Source organism: Agrilus planipennis, unplaced genomic scaffold (assembly GCF_000699045.2).
Source record: "Agrilus planipennis isolate EAB-ADULT unplaced genomic scaffold, Apla_2.0 scaffold26, whole genome shotgun sequence".
Lineage (NCBI taxonomy): Eukaryota > Metazoa > Arthropoda > Insecta > Coleoptera > Buprestidae > Agrilus > Agrilus planipennis.
Window position 1 is genome coordinate 2110891 of NW_020439469.1, and position 22726 is coordinate 2133616.

Genomic DNA, 22726 nt, shown 5'->3' on the forward strand with positions numbered 1-22726 from the left:
CGATTATTTTAGGAGAGAGAAAGAAGACGCCAGCATATGGCATTAGTGAAAGCTCTCGAAGCTCGCAGGAAATTGGAAGCAAGAGAACGAAAAAAACAAGTTTTGCTTGCTGAAAAACAAGCCAACAAAGAACGTAAAATGGAGCAGCGAAGAATAGAAATGGAGATTCTTACTGAAATTCGAAAACCATGCGAAGATCTCGAACTCGATCATAAACCATTGCCTGAATATAACCGAATATTGGGACTTAAACTGTCTGGGAAAGCATTCTCTGATATGTTAATGGTCTTTGAGTTTCTTCACAATTTTGGCGAAACTCTCGGTTTTGACATGGAATCGTTGCCGACTTTGGATACATTACAACAAGCATTATTATACAACGATACCAATACTGAAGCAGAAGAAGAACTTTTGTCGGTTATGACGCATTTGTTGGTCTGTGCTATCGAAGATCCTGGTATTCCTAATCCCGTACGTCACACTACAAGTTTAGGACAAACACTTAGACAAGCAGATATCACTCATCATAACTTATCAGAGATTTTAAGAATATACCTGTATGCAAATGCTACTGGAGAAGTTAAATCATTAACAGGTAAATAGATAGACCCTTTAGCGGTTACTTCTAGTTGCCAAGATGTAACAAAAAAACAAGTTCTTATATGAAATGTCATAAGATCACCTTAATTACTTTTTCTGTAACTGAATGAACTAAAACTCCTAGTACTTTTTGTCACCTGTATTAACAATTATAAAAGAATTTTTGGTAAATGAATATTTCTTTCAGGCGTTCATTTTGAACGAGAGCGTGAAAAACGTGTTGCTGATCACCATCAAAACGGCTGTGAAATGCAACTCACTCAATCAGGCAAGAATGCAACGTATTATGAATTATTACATGAAAATCCTACATGGAAGATGTCCGATTTACTGAAGGTTTGTAATAAAAATTTGTTAAGATTTACACAACACTCATTTTTGTTATTTAGGATAAGCCATTCTTAGCACTGTCGCCAACAAATAAAGCTGCTATATTAGCTTATCTTTGCAATGAACTGCTTCAGAACAAGGCTGTGATTAGACAGATTGAAGGATCTCTTGATAGTGTTGTGCAACTGAAGAAAGAAAAATGGATATTAGATACGAAAATTCGAAAGTATGCTTTTCGAATTTTACAGGAATTTTTTTTTATTGCTTTTCTATTTTACAGATTGCGCATGCTTTATAACAGGAAAATACGATCTGAAGCTACAGAAAGGTCAATCAATAAGACCGATGGAGACGCCACTGAATCAGTAACGGAAGAATTGCCACTTCTTCATAAAGATGATTTGTTAGATGAAGATGAAAATGAAATGAGTGAAAATGAAAGCGTTGGGACACAACCTGAAGAAGAAGAAGACAATAAGTTATCGGGAGAGGAACTTGGAAAGAAATTGGAAAAGTTGGTAAAACAGTCTCAGATTCATCTTCAGTCGCTTAATGCAGCAGGGCATCAACTTCGTGCAACTTGTTTCGGACAAGATCGTTATTGGCGAAGGTATTGGTCACTACCAAAAGCCGGGGGAGTTTTCGTTGAAGCCATAGAATCAGCAGATCCAGAATTTCTCGAAGAGATTCAAAAAGATGAAAAAGTGAATGAAACTAACATTAATACTACAACTACCACTCACTTAGAGACTGAACAGAACGACAGTCCGCCAAGAAGTCCTTCTATAGACCGGGAAAATAACGTATCAAGTGAGCATAGTGACGTAAGCGAGGAGACTGAAAAGACTCTTAATAACAATGAAAATGAACATAGAAAAACTCCAAATAGGTTAGATCTGGTTGAAAATGGTGAAATAGGCGATATTTGTGAACGAAATTTGGATGAGCTACGGAAAAGTGTTGATCGAATAGTACAGAGTCTTGAGATGGGTTGTGATTACCCTAAAAAAGAAGACCAGCAGTCTGAAAATAACGAAGAAAATACAAAACCTTCCGAAATAGAAATAGACATTAATCATGCCAACGAAGTTGTTGATGCTGAACATAATGATGCAGATGAAATAAAAGTAAAATTAGAAACAGAAAAAGAGGAAAGTCCAAAGAAGTTCAACTTATTTGAGAGGTTAGGTGAATGTATGGAGAAAGCAAATGAAGATAAAATGAAGTCCGAGCTAAAAATGGAATGTAAAGAAGAAATAAAAAGTGAAATCCTTAACGAACTGAAATCTGAAATAAAAAGTGAAAAACAAGAAGACGAAGACGAAGAAAAGGCCGAAGCAGAGAACAAATGGTTTAGTATTTTGACAAGGGATGGTAGTACTTGTGAAGAACTACATCTTACACAAGGAAACCGATGGGATGCAGGTAGAGTACTCATTATTTGCTTAATTTTGAATTTCATGTTATTTTTACTAAACTAAACTGCTTGCAAAAATTGAATAGGCGGGTACATACACACATAACGCAGTTGTTCATGGTACATATGCATGAATGTAAAAAAAGTTCGCTTAGTTTGTGAACATTTTAAATGGATGTCATAGTAGTTGCTGAGAGATCGCAATCTGTTTCTAGGTGGGGTTGGAATATGTTCTCGCGAAAACATAACCGAACTTAAAATTCCGGTCTTTCCTCCGCCATCTAATGCCGGCTACAATTCTTGTGACAGTCCGGGTCCTTTACAAATGACCGCAGAGGAAAGTACCCAACTCGAGTATATTAAAAAACACGGTTTTCCAGAACGATCTGAACCTAAAGTTATTCCGCGTGGCAAGCGCTACGGCTGGTGGAGGATCAAGAATGAAGAAGAACTGAAGACTGTCATAGATAGCTTACATACTAGAGGTACGCGTGAGAGGGAGCTTCGTAGAACTATTTTAAATACTATGCAAATAATGTATGAAGATAAGGGTAACGTACATATTGAAGAAGGACAAAATGACATGACTACGCTTGCACCGAGAGATTATTATGTTGAAATGGTCGAGGGAGGAGCTCCTTATCCTGACGAACCTGGTAGTTGGAATGCCGCAGTTGCTAATAGAATCGATTTGGCAGTTTTTGAACAGGTAAATTCTATACTTTTTATATTTAATTCCATGTTTATTGCAGGCTAAAATGAAGTAAAAACTTTTAATTGTTAATATCTCAATTTTAGATCTTGTGTTTGTTATTTTCATGTCTACTTATATATGTAGTATGTTTATTGCAATAAATTGGAATTAGAATATAAATTCTTCATTAAAAAAAAATATGGAAATTTCATTGAAAATAAAATTGTTGCCTTTAATTAGATATTTTTGTCATCACTTCTTTATTTCTAGTTGGAAGCATTGGAAGATAAGGTGGCAAATGCTAGTATGCAAGTCAAAGGATGGAGACCTCCGACACGTAATGGTATTGATATTCCTGAGGGTGAAATAATAATTTCTGCAAAGGAACGATTGGCAGGATTAGAAGCCGCCATTGAACGAAGATATCTAAAACCACCTCTTGGAATAAAGTAAGTAACAAGCGAGAAAATGTTTTAAAATAAAATACAATTATCATAGTAATAATGCATTTAAGAGTTATTGTTTGATTTTTCTTAATAAAATTTTAATTATAAATGTATTTCTTGTATATTTCTATTATAACAGTACCGGAGATCCAAATTTGGCAGTTATCGCACAAGAAGCATCTGGAGGAAGTACACCTATGCAATCTATGCCAAGTCCGGACGAAATTCCGAAGGGGTTGTCGGTTTGGCGCGAGGCAGTTAGTAGGGCACAGACGGCCGCTCAACTTGCTATGTGTTTGTACAGCTTAGAGTCGTCCATCGCTTGGGACAAAAGTATCATGAAAGCTGTGAGCCACCCTTCTCAGATTGATATTTTGACTAATCAGAGAGCTCGCAATTATAACACCAAACTAAGTGTGGGTGCTTGCGCTTTTTCCTTTTATTTTTTTCTTTTCATTTATCCTTTTCGCTTTTTCAATTATTTTGCTTAATTTTGTTACATTTGCTGTTTTATTGTTTTTTTTTTGTTTGACTGTGCCAAATATAACATTTACAGAGGTTNATCATGTTTTGTTTGTTAACTTCATTTCGTACATTGTTTTTTAAGATATTTAATCAAGAAATGAAAGAACCAAGCAGCACACCGCCTTCCGTTTTGGGTAACGATAAAGTTGAAGTCATAAAATTACAATCAACGAACGGTAGTCCAGGTATCTCGCCGTTATCTCTCACAACTAACTCTAGTTTTGGAGATAGTTCCTCTGATGCACCCCTTAATTTATCATTGAAACCTGCAGTCACATCGTCCTCTAACCTCTCCAGTTCTTCGCTCAATTCCCTCAGCAATATGTCTGCGAACATTGGCATGGACAGGATATGTAAGTACAAAATTCTCACACTTCGTTTTGTTATTGCCTTTTAGAAATGCAGTAAAATCTGGTTGTACGATGTGCACATGTCAAATAACAATTATAGCTCGAAGGAAACCTGGTCCGAAACCTCGTCGTGTAATTCAGGCTCCTACCCATCTACCTCCAGGTGCTCCAAGCGCTTCCTTGCAGCAGTTATTTGCAACAGCGGATTCTCCCCGCCCGCCGAGTCGCAGTGACGAAATCATTCAATTTTACAGCGGTAGTACTACTACAACAACTGTATCAACAACAACTACCACCATAACTACAACAAATTCTATTACTACCACAGTTTCTTCCCTTGCCACCTTGTCTTCTTCTGCTTCAATAATTCCCATGCACAAAGATGGTCGGCCCAGGAACCTTGGACGAGGTGTTAGTAAGCCGAAAAAGAACACCGTAGCTTCCTTGTTAGCACAAAGCAGAGCTCTAGGTATGTTCTTTTTTTTTATTGGGTAATCTTTTAATGTAGAGTAGTGATAGTAAACTTAAAGCCCTATTTTTTGAAACAAATTGTATGTACATACATATTTTTCTTATAGACCAGTGTATAATTTTATAGTTCCAAAAATGTGTTTTCTATTAAAAAAAAAAGTTGTATTTCGTACCCCTTGACCATTAATAATATTTTCTATTACCCCCGTCTCGAATAAATAACATTCAGTATATATGAAATACGTTTACTATTGGATGCGTTTCTCATTTTTGTCTTTACAATTCGCAATTTCTCATTTCAGGCATAAAGCCTATGCCAATATTAGATCCTAATACGTCCATGAATCAGCAAATATCGTTATTAAAATCAAATATTTTGGCAGCCCAGCAGTTAATGGTAGAGGTAGGGGGTGACGAAAAAACTTTTAATAAGTTATTACAGGAAAAAATTAAGGGTACTCTGAGCGACTCCAACTCGAGTACCGTTGATGCCTCTACAGATTCTGATAATCATACCGATTCTAATCATACTGATTCTGAAATAGAAGCAGAGCCATTGTCTACGCTTAAGAAGCAAAAGCAATACGATGAGAATATGTTAAGGGTACCATTAGCAAAAGGTAAATAAAGCAATTTAATTATTTGATTATAACTTTGAACTGTTGTAATTTGTTTTAAATGGAATTTTATTTAAAGGTTGGAGACGAGAAACTATAATTAGAGGCCTTGGAAAGAATGGAACAATAAAAGGGGACATTTCATACATAGCCCCCGATTCATGTAACAAATTTAGGCAAATGTCAGATATTACTCAGGTAAAACGGCTCTCTACCTAAATTTTCTTTTTTGTCACTTAAAAGAAATTGTTTTTTTCTTAGTACTTAGATTATCATAAGGTCCCAGACTTAACAAAAGAAAATTTCACATTCAGCAGTCGGGTTATCATTGGGGACTACTTACAACCGGTTCCTGTAGGAATGGGAACTGAAGGAACCGATTGTATTAAACTAAGTGAAGAAGATGTTATTAAAAGGTAATTTACATTACACATTCATATATAAAAAAAAGTATTCGTTAAATAGAAAAACAAGTAATTATGTACGATTTTTGAGGTCCATATGGTCATTTTTTCAATATGATGGATGAAAAGAAAGTAATATTTATTTAACTTTAAAATAAACCGTTTTTTGTGAACAATATGAAATAAAAATTAGGGAAACGCTTAAGCAATATGTAAAGAGTTGGCGCCTAAAGAGACAGAGAGAGAAAGGAAAAAAGTTAAGGAATACGGTTGTCAACCGTTTGATCTGATAACTTTGTTCTTGAACAACATAGAACTTACATTGTGAAATTAGTATTTTCTTGTTACTGATGTTAGATGCTATACATCATTGCATTGGCGAGTACTATAAAAATCGCATGTTTTTTTATCTGCTATTTATTTTGCTAAAGTAAGTAAAGGAGTACTATTTTCAAGCAATTCAATGATTCAAGGGTCGGTGCCTTCTGAGGTGGAGAAAATTATAATTACATTAGTATCTATAAATAACCGATAAAAAACAAAGTGGAGACTGAGAATTTATCAAAATTTATTTGTTCTTTTTAATGATTGAATATTATAGGCTAGAAGAATTGAAAGCGACGATGCGATCGAATCTTGCAGTAGAGCAACGGATAGAAGTTGCGAGAAGACAGCAGGCAGCGAGAGCGCAGGCTCGTCTTGAAAAAGAACAAGCACGTATACAGAGAGAAATGGAAANGCAGTAGAGCAACGGATAGAAGTTGCGAGAAGACAACAGGCAGCGAGAGCGCAAGCTCGTCTTGAAAAAGAACAAGCACGTATACAGAGAGAAATGGAAAGAAACGAAAAACAGGAAGCCGCTAGGAAAGAGCGAGAAGCAAGATCCCAACAAATGCTCGAGGTTTGATAATTTTAATTATTGAGTGGTTTACCTTTCTGTTTTTTTTTTATTATTTGTTTATTTTAATTTTTGTAAATGTCTTGCCTCGTCTTATTAAGTGGGCTTTTTGTATTATTTGTTGTTTATTTGTGTCGTTTTGCATGTAACAGGCCAAGAGAAAGAAACAGGAACAAATTGAAAAGCACAAGCATGAAGAACAACTTCGAAAGCAACAGGTACAGTAAAGCTACTGCTTTTGTTTCTATGTTTGATTTTATTATTTTTTTTCTTCGGTTTATATTTGGATGTATTCCTTTTTTTGTGAGAAACTTAAAAATATCCTAGAATTAGTTAACTTATTTATTTTTGTCAATTGTGCTTAATTCGTAATGTCGTTATAGCCATACAAGTTTGTACTGTTTACTCATTGACAAAAAAAATTGTTGTTTATACGTAGGTAATATTAATTTAAAGTTATAAAGACTAATAGTTAACACAAAATAATCAGCACTTTTTGTTATAGGAACGAGAATTAAAGAGGCAACAACAAGCAATGCTTAAAGAACAGGTATGCTCAATAAGAATTACATTGTAATTTTTGTTTTTAATTAGGTTATTAGTTAATATAGACCGATAGCGTCGTATAGTACTGTTAGTAAACGTGTGTTTTTAGTTTTATGGTAAATTAAATTCTTAATCACTTTTTCTTGAATTATTGGGATAACTTTGGAATAAAATCTTTATTTTTATGACACACATTTTGATATTCATTTATAGTTTTAAGTGGAATATACAAGCAAAACGTATCAGAATCACCTTATAAATACCGTTAACGGCATGACAAAATGTTATTGTAAAGTACCTTTATTATCTGCCTATAACATATTTATTAGCGACATTTGAAATTTTTTTGATGAACATCACAGCTTTACTAAACGGGAAAAGAAGAAAAGTAAAATACAATTTATTGCTCTTAATTAATCTAATAAGAGATATATGTTAGGTTTAAGAATTGAACAAGGGACGCCCTTGCAAAAATTATATTTTTTTGTTTAAACGTTATTGTTTTGGTATCTTATCGTCTTGAGGACGTAAAGAAAAAACAAATAGTCTTATACTTAATTAACCAAAAAATAATTTTTTACAAGTTGATTTTCTATAAGAAAACCCGAAATTATTGTAAAATTGCAGTAAGTTAAATGTAGACAAGAAAATATATATAGTTTTTGGCATTTCTCCTAGATGTACATGCAAGAGATGAATAAACAGCGAGAGGTGCTCTTCACTGTTGAATTGGTATGAATTACATATCGAATGCATGCAGTAAAAACTTTTTCTTTTCCTCTTTTAATGTATAGCTTGACAGCACTGCTGTGAAAATTAGGAAGCAAGGCTTGGGATTAAGTTGTCAGACATCAGTATTTAGGTGCATGCCAAAGTATTTATATCGTCACATATTCATTTTTACGCAACGCTTTACTAATGATTTACGCGTTTCTTAGCGAGAATAAGTCACATTCCTAAAACAGTAGTAAATGTTTGGAATTATGCATGAATATGCATATGTATATATATGCAAAATATAGTGTTCTCTATTTTTATATATGTTTACTTTGTTAATTAGAGATGTTTGTTACATGTTAAATTAATAAAATATTCATTAATGTAAAAAAATCGACATGTGAATAGCAGTTATTTTTTGCTTAGTTCACACCATTGAGTGTTTGCTGTATGATAAATGTTTGCAAACGTTGAGGACGGCAAAATATTTTTTTTCCCAATTTGATTTGTTTACTTTTACTTTCATAACTATTGTTAGTAGAAATGGCGAGCTTATCAATTACAATAATAACTTATTGTGATTAAATAAGTATACATATATTTGGAAAGTTCATGTTTTCTATTCTTAATTTGAAATTCGATACCGTGACGATTACATGATTAAAGGGTTGCAGTTTTTTTATATATGCAATATTATTTACATGAATATGTAAACATCAAAAACTTATTTTATTTATTTTTTCCATACAAGTGACTTTTCTCGCAATAAATTTAATTAACTGCATGTAAATATTTTTAGCTGATAAATATTTATTGTATTTTAAATACGATTATTTTAGGAGAGAGAAAGAAGACGCCAGCATATGGCATTAGTGAAAGCTCTCGAAGCTCGCAGGAAATTGGAAGCAAGAGAACGAAAAAAACAAGTTTTGCTTGCTGAAAAACAAGCCAACAAAGAACGTAAAATGGAGCAGCGAAGAATAGAAATGGAGATTCTTACTGAAATTCGAAAACCATGCGAAGATCTCGAACTCGATCATAAACCATTGCCTGAATATAACCGAATATTGGGACTTAAACTGTCTGGGAAAGCATTCTCTGATATGTTAATGGTCTTTGAGTTTCTTCACAATTTTGGCGAAACTCTCGGTTTTGACATGGAATCGTTGCCGACTTTGGATACATTACAACAAGCATTATTATACAACGATACCAATACTGAAGCAGAAGAAGAACTTTTGTCGGTTATGACGCATTTGTTGGTCTGTGCTATCGAAGATCCTGGTATTCCTAATCCCGTACGTCACACTACAAGTTTAGGACAAACACTTAGACAAGCAGATATCACTCATCATAACTTATCAGAGATTTTAAGAATATACCTGTATGCAAATGCTACTGGAGAAGTTAAATCATTAACAGGTAAATAGATAGACCCTTTAGCGGTTACTTCTAGTTGCCAAGATGTAACAAAAAAACAAGTTCTTATATGAAATGTCATAAGATCACCTTAATTACTTTTTCTGTAACTGAATGAACTAAAACTCCTAGTACTTTTTGTCACCTGTATTAACAATTATAAAAGAATTTTTGGTAAATGAATATTTCTTTCAGGCGTTCATTTTGAACGAGAGCGTGAAAAACGTGTTGCTGATCACCATCAAAACGGCTGTGAAATGCAACTCACTCAATCAGGCAAGAATGCAACGTATTATGAATTATTACATGAAAATCCTACATGGAAGATGTCCGATTTACTCAAGGTTTGTAATAAAAATTTGTTAAGATTTACACAACACTCATTTTTGTTATTTAGGATAAGCCATTCTTAGCACTGTCGCCAACAAATAAAGCTGCTATATTAGCTTATCTTTGCAATGAACTGCTTCAGAACAAGGCTGTGATTAGACAGATTGAAGGATCTCTTGATAGTGTTGTGCAACTGAAGAAAGAAAAATGGATATTAGATACGAAAATTCGAAAGTATGCTTTTCGAATTTTACAGGAATTTTTTTTTATTGCTTTTCTATTTTACAGATTGCGCATGCTTTATAACAGGAAAATACGATCTGAAGCTACAGAAAGGTCAATCAATAAGACCGATGGAGACGCCACTGAATCAGTAACGGAAGAATTGCCACTTCTTCATAAAGATGATTTGTTAGATGAAGATGAAAATGAAATGAGTGAAAATGAAAGCGTTGGGACACAACCTGAAGAAGAAGAAGACAATAAGTTATCGGGAGAGGAACTTGGAAAGAAATTGGAAAAGTTGGTAAAACAGTCTCAGATTCATCTTCAGTCGCTTAATGCAGCAGGGCATCAACTTCGTGCAACTTGTTTCGGACAAGATCGTTATTGGCGAAGGTATTGGTCACTACCAAAAGCCGGGGGAGTTTTCGTTGAAGCCATAGAATCAGCAGATCCAGAATTTCTCGAAGAGATTCAAAAAGATGAAAAAGTGAATGAAGCTAACATTAACACTACAACTACCACTCACTTAGAGACTGAACAGAACGACAGTCCGCCAAGAAGTCCTTCTATAGACCGGGAAAATAACGTATCAAGTGAGCATAGTGACGTAAGCGAGGAGACTGAAAAGACTCTTAATAACAATGAAAATGAACATAGAAAAACTCCAAATAGGTTAGATCTGGTTGAAAATGGTGAAATAGGCGATATTTGTGAACGAAATTTGGATGAGCTACGGAAAAGTGTTGATCGAATAGTACAGAGTCTTGAGATGGGTTGTGATTACCCTAAAAAAGAAGACCAGCAGTCTGAAAATAACGAAGAAAATACAAAACCTTCCGAAATAGAAATAGACATTAATCATGCCAACGAAGTTGTTGATGCTGAACATAATGATGCAGATGAAATAAAAGTAAAATTAGAAACAGAAAAAGAGGAAAGTCCAAAGAAGTTCAACTTATTTGAGAGGTTAGGTGAATGTATGGAGAAAGCAAATGAAGATAAAATGAAGTCCGAGCTAAAAATGGAATGTAAAGAAGAAATAAAAAGTGAAATCCTTAACGAACTGAAATCTGAAATAAAAAGTGAAAAACAAGAAGACGAAGACGAAGAAAAGGCCGAAGCAGAGAACAAATGGTTTAGTATTTTGACAAGGGATGGTAGTACCTGTGAAGAACTACATCTTACACAAGGAAACCGATGGGATGCAGGTAGAGTACTCATTATTTGCTTAATTTTGAATTTCATGTTATTTTTACTAAACTAAACTGCTTGCAAAAATTGAATAGGCGGGTACATACACACATAACGCAGTTGTTCATGGTACATATGCATGAATGTAAAAAAAGTTCGCTTAGTTTGTGAACATTTTAAATGGATGTCATAGTAGTTGCTGAGAGATCGCAATCTGTTTCTAGGTGGGGTTGGAATATGTTCTCGCGAAAACATAACCGAACTTAAAATTCCGGTCTTTCCTCCGCCATCTAATGCCGGCTACAATTCTTGTGACAGTCCGGGTCCTTTACAAATGACCGCAGAGGAAAGTACCCAACTCGAGTATATTAAAAAACACGGTTTTCCAGAACGATCTGAACCTAAAGTTATTCCGCGTGGCAAGCGCTACGGCTGGTGGAGGATCAAGAATGAAGAAGAACTGAAGACTGTCATAGATAGCTTACATACTAGAGGTACGCGAGAGAGGGAGCTTCGTAGAACTATTTTAAATACTATGCAAATAATGTATGAAGATAAGGGTAACGTACATATTGAAGAAGGACAAAATGACATGACTACGCTTGCACCGAGAGATTATTATGTTGAAATGGTCGAGGGAGGAGCTCCTTATCCTGACGAACCTGGTAGTTGGAATGCCGCAGTTGCTAATAGAATCGATTTGGCAGTTTTTGAACAGGTAAATTCTATACTTTTTATATTTAATTCCATGTTTATTGCAGGCTAAAATGAAGTAAAAACTTTTAATTGTTAATATCTCAATTTTAGATCTTGTGTTTGTTATTTTCATGTCTACTTATATATGTAGTATGTTTATTGCAATAAATTGGAATTAGAATATAAATTCTTCATTAAAAAAAAATATGGAAATTTCATTGAAAATAAAATTGTTGCCTTTAATTAGATATTTTTGTCATCACTTCTTTATTTCTAGTTGGAAGCATTGGAAGATAAGGTGGCAAATGCTAGTATGCAAGTCAAAGGATGGAGACCTCCGACACGTAATGGTATTGATATTCCTGAGGGTGAAATAATAATTTCTGCAAAGGAACGATTGGCAGGATTAGAAGCCGCCATTGAACGAAGATATCTAAAACCACCTCTTGGAATAAAGTAAGTAACAAGCGAGAAAATGTTTTAAAATAAAATACAATTATCATAGTAATAATGCATTTAAGAGTTATTGTTTGATTTTTCTTAATAAAATTTTAATTATAAATGTATTTCTTGTATATTTCTATTATAACAGTACCGGAGATCCAAATTTGGCAGTTATCGCACAAGAAGCATCTGGAGGAAGTACACCTATGCAATCTATGCCAAGTCCGGACGAAATTCCGAAGGGGTTGTCGGTTTGGCGCGAGGCAGTTAGTAGGGCACAGACGGCCGCTCAACTTGCTATGTGTTTGTACAGCTTAGAGTCGTCCATCGCTTGGGACAAAAGTATCATGAAAGCTGTGAGCCACCCTTCTCAGATTGATATTTTGACTAATCAGAGAGCTCGCAATTATAACACCAAACTAAGTGTGGGTGCTTGCGCTTTTTCCTTTTATTTTTTTCTTTTCATTTATCCTTTTCGCTTTTTCAATTATTTTGCTTAATTTTGTTACATTTGCTGTTTTATTGTTTTTTTTTTGTTTGACTGTGCCAAATATAACATTTACAGAGGTTTTTCTGACGGGAGGGATACATAATGAGGAAACGTTGATTCAGTTTCAAATTAGTACATTTCCTTTGTAATATCCACAACGCATTCTGTGCTCCGAATATAAATTTGGATCAGTGAACCATTTTGGCAACTGCACACAACATATGTAATAAAATAGTTTGTTGCATTTTTGAATAATCATTATTCCTGACTTAATTTTAAGGCACAATATTTGTTCAAGTCGACAGCTTAAAATCTCGTTCAGAAACGCTTCATTATCAAACAATGACCGCGGTATATTACTTCCAAAAGTCTTTTAAAGTATAGGGAAAGTTATTAAATAAATTCTTATTTTTTTTTATTTACCTTTCATTTAATATCTCTGTTTTCTTAAAAACATTACTTTTTATTACGTTTAGGCATCTTGAATAAATTTAGGAGAGTAAATTAAAGAAAATTCCATGGTCTGTAATACATCATTTACAATGGTCAAAGGCACAGTCAACCATTTGTCAATGCTTATATTATTGTTCGTAAATTGTCACATTAACAATAGATCGTAGATTTTTAACAGTACTTCTTAATTACATGCTATTTAGAAAATAATTTTATAGATGTCACAAAAGTATTGCAAAACCAAAATATTCGTACTTCGGCTACTCTTATTAGAACGATAATTAACTATTCATAAATTCAGAAATAATTTTAAATAAAACATATTTTGCTCGAAATTTTAAAAATAGTAAAATACTCTCATTTGTCTTTGTTAATATGACTAAGCACCACACTATCATCCGCCCCTCTCAGACAGGCAAGAGAGTATCTATTCATAATAAAACCGCGAACAACTAATTATTAATCCTAATTTGTACTATCAGCAGCACTCATGTTGCTTTACATTATATAATTCTTTACTTTGGCATGAACTACCTCACTTCAATTTTATTCTTTTTATTATTTGCATGTTGTACTTTTTCTATGCGCACATTCACTAATAACCTCTCGCCGGTTGTCATTGAGAATTATAATAACAGTAAATAAAAAAGTAGATCTTTTCTTTTTCCTACTTATATTTCGCTACTATATATTTCAAGAATGTTTATTAATGTACCAATAATTTTAGAATTGCCAATTTTGTCATAATGGAGATAATGAAGATAAACTATTACTTTGTGACAGTTGTGATAAGGGATATCACACGTACTGTTTTAAGCCAAGAATGGAAAATATTCCCGAAGGAGACTGGTAAGTGTTATTTCAATTACACTTGAATAAAAGGATAATATCATAAATAAAAAGAACTATTCTTTTGTGAGTAAAATATATTTATTTATTGATAATAAATGTTTTGTCTTGATAATTTTAAGGAATTTTTCCTCTTTTCAGAACTTTATACTTTTGTGTTTGAATACCATTTTTCTTGTTTTCGTTTATATTTCAGGTACTGCCATGAGTGCATGAATAAGGCGACAGGTGAAAGAAATTGCATAGTTTGCGGAAAGAAACAGTCAACAACAGGAACGCGTTTAATTTTCTGCGACTTATGCCCCCGTACTTATCATACAGACTGTGTAAGACCTGCTCTAAATAAAGCGCCTAGAGGGAAGTGGTACTGTTCAAACTGCATTAGCAAAAAGCCCCAGAAAAAGCCTGTAAAAAAGTCTACACCAAAAGTGGCTCGCGATAGTGAATCGTCTGATCATCCTCCAAACAGGTAAACTTTAATCTTAAAAATAACAATAAAAGTGGTTATAATTGTTCGGTAAAATCCAGAAGTGTTTAGAATTTTCAAAATGAAATGCTTTTTTATATGTATTAATAATATACATATGTATAGATGTATAATATAAACATACAGGGAAGACAATTAACATAAAACAATTATTCCTAGACAGTAAAAAGTTAAAGAGGTGTCCATCAATTAGGAATTATTAGGAAAGTCAATGGAGTCGGTAATTGTCGAGGAAATTTCAATAAAGTGCGATATTGAACTTTTCAAGTTAAAATCCTTTTAAAAACCGTTTACTGTTAAAGTTAAAGGGAAAATATAAAGGAGAATGCGCCCTCAGCCAAGCCTTTTTGGTGTAACTCTATTCCCATATTCAATAACCAATTAATAGTTCTATAAAAATGCAATTTATAATCTATTACGAAATTTACGTATCTTCTAATTGAGTATCTTGAAGTGAGTAAAGATTCTCTACTACCGCACCATTGAAAGTCCTGCGACAAGCGACTGAGCTTTTAAATACATAATTGCGTCCTTAAAGGACAGGTAAACAAAGGCTTTATAAGGGTGTTATTATCTGTAGGTTTGTATATTATAAGTTAAGCAGAATATCTTTTTTTATTGCATAACCGATTAAGGATGCAGTTTGTAAAGTAGGCAGTACCTACTATATACAGAACAATAATTATAATAAATAAATTGTTTTACAAAACATTACTAATTTGATTCAAAATACCTATTTTGCTCTGTAGATATATAAAAATGTATTATTTTTTTTGCGAGGTGATGTAAAAAGCGGTTATTGTTTATTTTGTTTATAGCCCAGCCCCTTCACACAGTTCAGCCACTACAAACGAAGACAAGAACGATCAATCTAGCGATTTAACAAATTTTAGCAATGTTGGATCTCCATCGTCCAATCAAGGAAAAAAGGATAAAGTTTCAAAAAAAATCATCAAAGAGCTTGCACCCTGCAAAGCAATTTTAGAAGATCTTGAGTGCCATGATGATGCTTGGCCTTTCTTACTTCCAGTCAACACTAAACAATTTCCAACGTATAAAAAAATTATTAAAAGTCCCATGGACTTGTCAACTATTAAAAAGAGGTTACAGGAAGCTCAGTAAGTAAACAAGCTTTTTAATAAACATAAAAACACTAATATTTTAATAATTCTAACTTCAAATCTTGAGAACGTCTTATTTTAAAATTGAAAAAGGAGTATAAAAATCATCCCATTTTATACAGTCACTGATTAGTAGACATTTGTGATGGGTTTTCCGATTTAACAGAAATATTTTTGTTGTCATATATAACCACGGTTGGGTTTTGCTTATAAATGCCTGTATGAGTTTTTTCTTTTTTAGTTACAAATCCAAAGAAGAATTTTGCGCTGATGTGAGACAGATTTTTAACAACTGCGAAACATTCAACGAAGACGATAGTCCTGTTGGAAAAGCGGGGCACATGATGCGACAATTTTTTGAGGCAAGGTGGAACGAATTGTGCTCTCTTCATAGTTGAGGCTTGTTACTTCTCAAGTGATTAACACAATGAACGCTGTAGCAAATGCCTTCGAAAATTCGTGTTTAAATTAATAAGTTTTTTTTCTGTAAAATGACTATTTTATGTCAACGACTGACGAATAACATGATAGTCAACCGCTTAAGTTTAAAGAAAAAGAAAAACAGAAAAAACAGTTAGCGAAAAGAAAAATGAAGCCTAGTCTTTTATGTACTGTGTGTGTTTATTGGACTGGGTTTTGAAGACTTTAAGTAGATTTAATAAATAAATAAATAAATAAATGCTTGGACGATTATTGTCTGATAAACTATTTAATGAAGTATCTCAAGACAAGCTAATCGGAACTGAAAAGGAAAAAGGTTTAAGGCTTCTGCTGTTGTTTGTATTTTTAGGTGTACATTTGTATACAGCATCGAATTCGAAAATTTTTAGGATCATTAAGCCGTGGTTTACTTAACATTTAAAGTAACTTTTGTACTGTAGTCTTATTTAAATTAATTTATTTAGTTAATTGATTAATTGCGTGTTTGTGTATGTGTTAAGACATTTTTTGATACATATTACGTATTAATTGTTTCTATTTATTTCTTAAGCTTTTAGGTGCTTTTTTTCTATTTTTACTATTATGATTGCTACTTACAACTAAAGTGGCCGCTGTTACAGTATTTGAAAGAGTTATGAGTATGTCAGAGATGTTGTTTGCTTCTTTAGACCATTCCACTCGTGATTCGTTCATGGTTGTTTCTTTTTCAAACAAACTTGCCATAATACTTTTCACGTTTTATTTTTCCCCCCGTCATTTATACATTTTTTTACCGTTTGCTTTTTTGTACGACACAAAATGTTTCGAGTCTCAATAAATGTAAAATAAAGAAAACACTGAATATATGTAACAAAAATGATAGTTCTCTCTGTAAATAAAATGGACAAAGTTCTCGAATACATTGCATTATTTAAAATATTTTTCTTATTTCTAATCATTTAAAAACTCGCAGTAGTTTAAAGAAAATAAAAGCAAACCTAATGTCAAGAAAAATTTTAGAACAGTTATTTCAATAAATAGATATCATAAATATCTGGTACCCTTGAAACACATAAAATAAAGTTTTTTAAAAACCGTTTGTCGTTAATCTAACTGCATCGTATTTTTTTTTATTTTTGAAGAAATGACTATGAAAATTGTTTTAACACAACTTTCATAAAGTATTTTTGGGTCGAGTTCAACATACCATTTAAATTAACTCATTAATGACCATGAAAGCTCAGTACTTGTATGTTTAAGTTCTTAATCAGAAAATCGAAACTGCTAGATCCGAGTGGTAATTTCGATATTTAATCTCATCAGCGCGCCAAAAGCAGTCTCAATAATTATATTGCCTACATTCAAGCAGTGTATAAATTTGGTGTAGTGTTTCAATTTTATATAAGGAATAATATTTTTGAATTTTGCAGTTTTTCAACGTACTTATAGGCAAAAAAAAAATGCAGAAGCTTTTAAGACCGATATAATAAAGCTGAATTATTCAAGTTTTCTTTATTTTGGAAATTATCCTTTGTAGTAAAATAGCTTATATAAAATCATATTCATCGATAAACAAAAATATGGCTAATTTTTAAATTTAGTTTAGTCTAAAATATAACACTACAAAATAAAAAATTGCTTATGGTTTACTTTTATTGGAAAGGAAACACCGTTATGTGAATTTTAGACACTACCACTCTTGTTAATCAAATATTACCACAGATAATAGATATGTAGTGGGTCTCACTTCAATGAGTGGGTCAGTTACCCTTTGTGTATCTATTATCTATGATTGTAGCTTATCTATGATTGGAACAGTAAACTTGAAAGCGTCAACAGAAACATCCAATTTGAAAATCTAACGAGTTACGTGATGTTTATTTGTAATAAAAGTAGTATTAAATTAGTGTAGGACCTAGTATCTTGATCTTATGTTAACGTGATTGTGGAAATGAATGAAAATAAACAACGTTTAATTCACAATTTTGTGGATGAAACAGTGATGGTTACACCAAAACCAAATGCGTGTTCTACAGTAGAAAAGAAGAATAAGTTTAAAAAAGGAGATACAAAGGTTACACATGATTGGGAAGATGCGGCAAGGTCATCAAGTGAATCCTTGGGCATCTTGTCTCTTAATGATGTTCGTGTAGATAGCAATACTTTAGAAGACTGTGACAGTAAGAGATATTCCGAATTTGACAAACAAAAGCGACTAGCATTGAACTTGTTGAATAGGACTCAAAATGTTGGGAAATTACCATCACAGTATTTAGTACCATCCTCAACAATTAAAAAGACTAACAGTAAAATGGAAACTGATGAAAGCACAATAAATGAGTCTGACATACATAAATTATTAGAGCAAGCTGATTCGAAAAATTCGATTAGCGATTTCAGAGAGTTACCTCAGTCAATTTCATCAATTTTTAGTGTTAGTAAAATGTCTGAATTGTTTGGAAGAAGTAAACCATCAGAATTTACACCACATGAGAATTCAACTCCACGTACTTCCCAGTTCTCAGGAGAATACAGTAAAAAATTAGCAGAAATTACAAATGAAATAGTAAATACTGACATTAGCATGTCTGAAGTTTTGAAAGATTTTCGAGAATTTGATACATGTTTGTCAGAATATCCACAAGTAAGTGATATAAGCAATGGTTCATTTGTTCCATCAGAACTAGCTATTGAAAGACTTAAAGCAGATGAATTGGCCTGGATGAAAGAGCATGGTTCTTTAGTACTTAATGATCTCAAAATTTCTGATATTAGTTCCTTTATAAAATCAGGAAATGATGATAGTGGAAAAATTTCTGAATTCTTCTTAAAGAAGTCAGAAAATATAAGCAACCTTAACTTAAATCCCAGTCCTGAAAAGCAAAATGAACCTTATCCTTTAATAGACACAACAGGAGAAACAACTGATAATGTAATGGTAAATAATAGCAATAAAAACAGTGAAGCTGTAGATGAAACTTTTAATGTGGACACCCTTAGTCAGGAAATTCAGAAGATGATTTCTTCCAATGATGATACAGTACATGTTCTTAGTATGATTTGTAAAAAAGGTATGTTTTCAATTTACATTTTTTGCAAGTAATTAGTAAATCAAAACTATTAAATTTTAAGTAGAAAACCAGAAAAGGTGTTTATAGTAATCATTGTGTTCATTGCATATTTAAATATAAATTCAATCTTTTTATTGTTTTATTAGTAGTTCGATCAGAATAACTAACACAGTAAAAATTGTTTAGGGTTTACCAAAAACAAAGATGAAGATGATAATGTTGAATCTTTAAAAGCAGAAAAGCAAGAACGGAAAAACGAAGCTATTCTAGAACAAGAATATTCCAAAGTCAAAAAGGATAGTTCTTCCAAATTTTCATTGCAGAATACCCCCAATAAAATGAAAAAGAGTCCTACAAAGAAATCTTTACCGACATCACCTCTATGTGAAAGCAATAAAATTGAAGGCAGGCATTCACATAAATATGCAAGGGATTCTCAACGATATAGCCATTTCCCTGGCGATGACGTAAAAAAATATCTAAATAGAGCATTTGTGAAATTGCCACATACGTTTCCTGAAAAACATCGTAATTCAACTTCACTCGCTCCTACGACAATAAATAAATATTCTAACGAAAAAGAAAATAATAGTAATAATCGCAAATGTGCAGAACCCCTTACTAGAGATACGAATGCAAAATCTAGTAAATTGCAGTACAGTCTCTCAAAAGATCGAATTTTGGAAGAATATTGCAATTTTACTTCACAAAATCCTCAGAATCATGAGAAAAAGGAAAGGCATGAGAAAATTGAAAAACGTACTGAAAATGTAGATTATTTGGAAATTCCAACTATAGACTTTTTTCAAAATAAGAATCCTTCCAAAAGTCGTACTCCTGAAAAAAAATCTCAATCGCAAACGCTCGATACAGAAATAGGTCCCGAAGGACAAAAAATCTCTTTCAAAAGTAACAGTCCGACAAATGAATTAAGAAGTTTCTCTCCAAACTCTTGTTATTCAGGAATTTCTGATGATAAAAGTTCTCGAGGATCAGTTAGATCTGGAAGCAGTTTAGATAATTTACCTGATGGCAAATTGCCAATCGAAAGCTCGCATATCGAACTGATTTGGGGTTGCGTTAAAGTTGGTAAAAAATCTACTCAAGAGTTCCTATTAAGAAATCGTTCTCATCAAAAATTACGTCTCGAAGCGTCTGTAACAGGATCCAGTTTCAAAATATCGAGAGACAAACATGATTCTGAACTTCGTACTAACATACAACTTATTTTGTATCCAAAAGAGTCCCGAACAATAAGCGTTTCTTTCTTTCCAACGTCTATAGGTTCTGCAGCAGAACAGCTAAACTTTTATCCTGCCGATAAATCACTTCATTCCCAGTATACCTCAAAACAAATGATATGGCTTTTTGGTTATGGCGGACACGCTAATGCTGAACTGCAAAATATTACGAAAGACACCAGAGGCAAATATTGGTTATCTTTGGGAAACATTAATGAAAGCAATGATTACATTAAAACATTCGAAATTAAAAATGTAGGCCCTCTTTCAAGTTTTAGCATATTTGAAGTAGAAAGTAGAGGACTGAGAAAGTATTCCAATATTAATGTGAACCCTTCCCATGTTGTGATAAGACCCAATGAAGTAGTAGAAGTTTCTATAAGTTTTTATCCTAATAAAGATGATTTTAAACAAATTATGGAATTGATGAACAGAGAGGGAGTTGAACTGGCTCACATAAATATTATTAGTGGCCCTGAACCTCTAAGAGGGCGAATAAGGAGACTGAGGAAAAAAATATCAGAACAAATGGGTGCTGTACCTGATTATCCTATAGTACAAACATTAGCCGTTGCCTTTCCAGGTAAGTAAATGTAAAATTTAGTATATTTTGGTTTTATTAAAACAAAAATACAAAACAAGTTTTTCAAAAAACATTTAGAATATTAATTCCCATTCATTAAGAAAAATTAAGTTTCAAATATTCAAAGTTCTTGCGTAAAGAAGATATTTTTTTATTTCAAAAATATGGTTTATAGGTTCTTTTTAAATACTAAGAATTCTCTAATGAAGTTAAATACTGATTAATTTTTAATTAACTATCTTATTGTCGCTATTTATATTATTCAAGAAATTTTGTTTATTTCACTTTTATAGAGAATTCAAGTTGTTAAAAAGTAGATAAAATAACTGATTATTAAAACAATGTAACTTAAAATTTAAATCTGTACTAAAAGATAATTGTTTAGGTGAGCAAATTCCTCGTGATATCTCGCGATGTAAAGAAAGCCCCACAGCCATGAAGGAGCTCCTTAAACACTTGTCACATAAAGAAATAGTAATCACAATGGAACAGGATATTGACCAAACAATTGTAGGAAATTTAAGATGTCTTGATGACTCTTCCCACTTTTATTCTTTGTGTCAAAATGATAGAACACTAACAGTTTTTGAAACAACTTCCCGCCAGTTTGGCAATTTTGGTATAGAGCCCGATAAATTATTTTTGACTCCCCCTAAGAAAATAGAAGATTCATTTTTGATTACATGTGAAAGGAATAGAGAGATTTATTTTGAAATTATCCCAGACGATCAGGATTTACTGCAATGCAATCCACAAAGTGGAACCGTTTTGTCAAATGAGCCTGCACTTGTTGTCATACGTTGCAATGTTAGTAAAATTGATCGACCTCTAATTTTATCAAAAGTTAAAGTTTATGTAGAGAATGAAGTCACCGAAGTTCTGGTGAAAATTGTTGTAATACAAAATCTAAAAACACCTGCTAATTACGCCATATAGTTATTATTATTTTTTATTCTAATGTGTTCTGATAATTGCATTTATATGTTCTAAATTGTTTTCTGGGAAAATTTAATAAAAAACATTCGTATTTTTTTTTTGTTTGTTTATTTATACACGTAGGTGCAAAAAGCCAAAAATAGAGAAATCTTACAGGAGCACTAAAGCACCGTGAGCAAACCTACTAAAAAGATATAATAATCTAAAATCAATCAATCAAAAACTAATGAATGTTCTAAATATTTAAGTATGGCGTATAAGTAACTCTATAAATGATAATCAAGTTCATTAAAATAACCATATAAAATGTAATAAAGAAATATTCAAATTAAAGTAGGTATCAACAAGCGTAGGTTTGGTAAGTGTATGATCTCTATGTATTGCTATTACAATTACAAAAATAATAACTGAATATAAAGCTAAATAATTATGTTATATTTTGTAATGTTCATTTTATAAGGTAATTATGTCGGCTTTTATATTTCTTTACATTAAAAACTCATTTTGGTTTCTGAATTTTTTTATAACATTAGTTAAGATGAATTTATGCAGCTTAGTGTTTATATTCTAAAGTAATGTAAAGAAATAACTAAGATAATGAGCTATAACGAGATAGTTATTAGTAATAATGATAATTAGAGAAATAACAAATGAGTAAAGAAACTTTTTGGCAATTAAAAAAAAAGCCGAAAATGGTCGACAAAATGTCTTTTTTCAAATTTGAAAATGTTACTTTCCCAACTATAGACTTTTTT

The 22726-nt window shown here is 32.5% G+C and overlaps 2 protein-coding genes across 10 annotated transcripts in view; both read left to right on the top strand.

Annotated features, from left to right (window-relative positions):
• Positions 1 to 17058, top strand: part of LOC108740196 — a 62854-nt gene extending 45796 nt beyond the window's left edge. For 3 of the 9 annotated variants that reach the window (XM_025979089.1, XM_025979095.1, XM_025979090.1), the window contains 15 exons: positions 6616 to 6755; positions 6905 to 6970; positions 7258 to 7302; positions 7977 to 8030; positions 8855 to 9437; positions 9630 to 9778; positions 9832 to 9998; positions 10053 to 11197; positions 11405 to 11898; positions 12154 to 12332; positions 12469 to 12745; positions 13991 to 14112; positions 14309 to 14581; positions 15418 to 15717; positions 15962 to 17058. In XM_025979089.1, coding sequence (XP_025834874.1) covers positions 6616 to 6755; positions 6905 to 6970; positions 7258 to 7302; positions 7977 to 8030; positions 8855 to 9437; positions 9630 to 9778; positions 9832 to 9998; positions 10053 to 11197; positions 11405 to 11898; positions 12154 to 12332; positions 12469 to 12745; positions 13991 to 14112; positions 14309 to 14581; positions 15418 to 15717; positions 15962 to 16118 — 4151 coding nt within the window. In that variant the 3' untranslated portion in view covers positions 16119 to 17058. The other 6 variants (XR_003232048.1, XR_003232049.1, XM_025979094.1 and 3 more) reach the window with 5 other exon arrangements.
• An 899-nt stretch (positions 17059 to 17957) lies between these two features.
• Positions 17958 to 22065, top strand: LOC108740314. Its single transcript, XM_018474600.1, has 3 exons — positions 17958 to 19211; positions 19398 to 21035; positions 21421 to 22065. The coding sequence occupies exons 1-3, from the start codon at positions 18092 to 18094 to the stop codon at positions 21969 to 21971; spliced, it is 3309 nt and encodes a 1102-aa protein (XP_018330102.1). The 5' UTR covers positions 17958 to 18091; the 3' UTR covers positions 21972 to 22065.
• Positions 22066 to 22726: the final 661 nt, after the last annotated feature.

Excerpts from the sequence above, each read along its gene's own strand:
- LOC108740314 (XM_018474600.1), top strand. The coding sequence starts at position 18,092 with ATGAATGAAAATAAACAACGTTTAATTCACAATTTTGTGGATGAAACA. Across the intron at positions 19,212-19,397 it reads TAGTATGATTTGTAAAAAAG|GGTTTACCAAAAACAAAGAT; the intron begins GTATGTTTTCAA and ends AAAATTGTTTAG. Across the intron at positions 21,036-21,420 it reads ATTAGCCGTTGCCTTTCCAG|GTGAGCAAATTCCTCGTGAT; the intron begins GTAAGTAAATGT and ends ATAATTGTTTAG.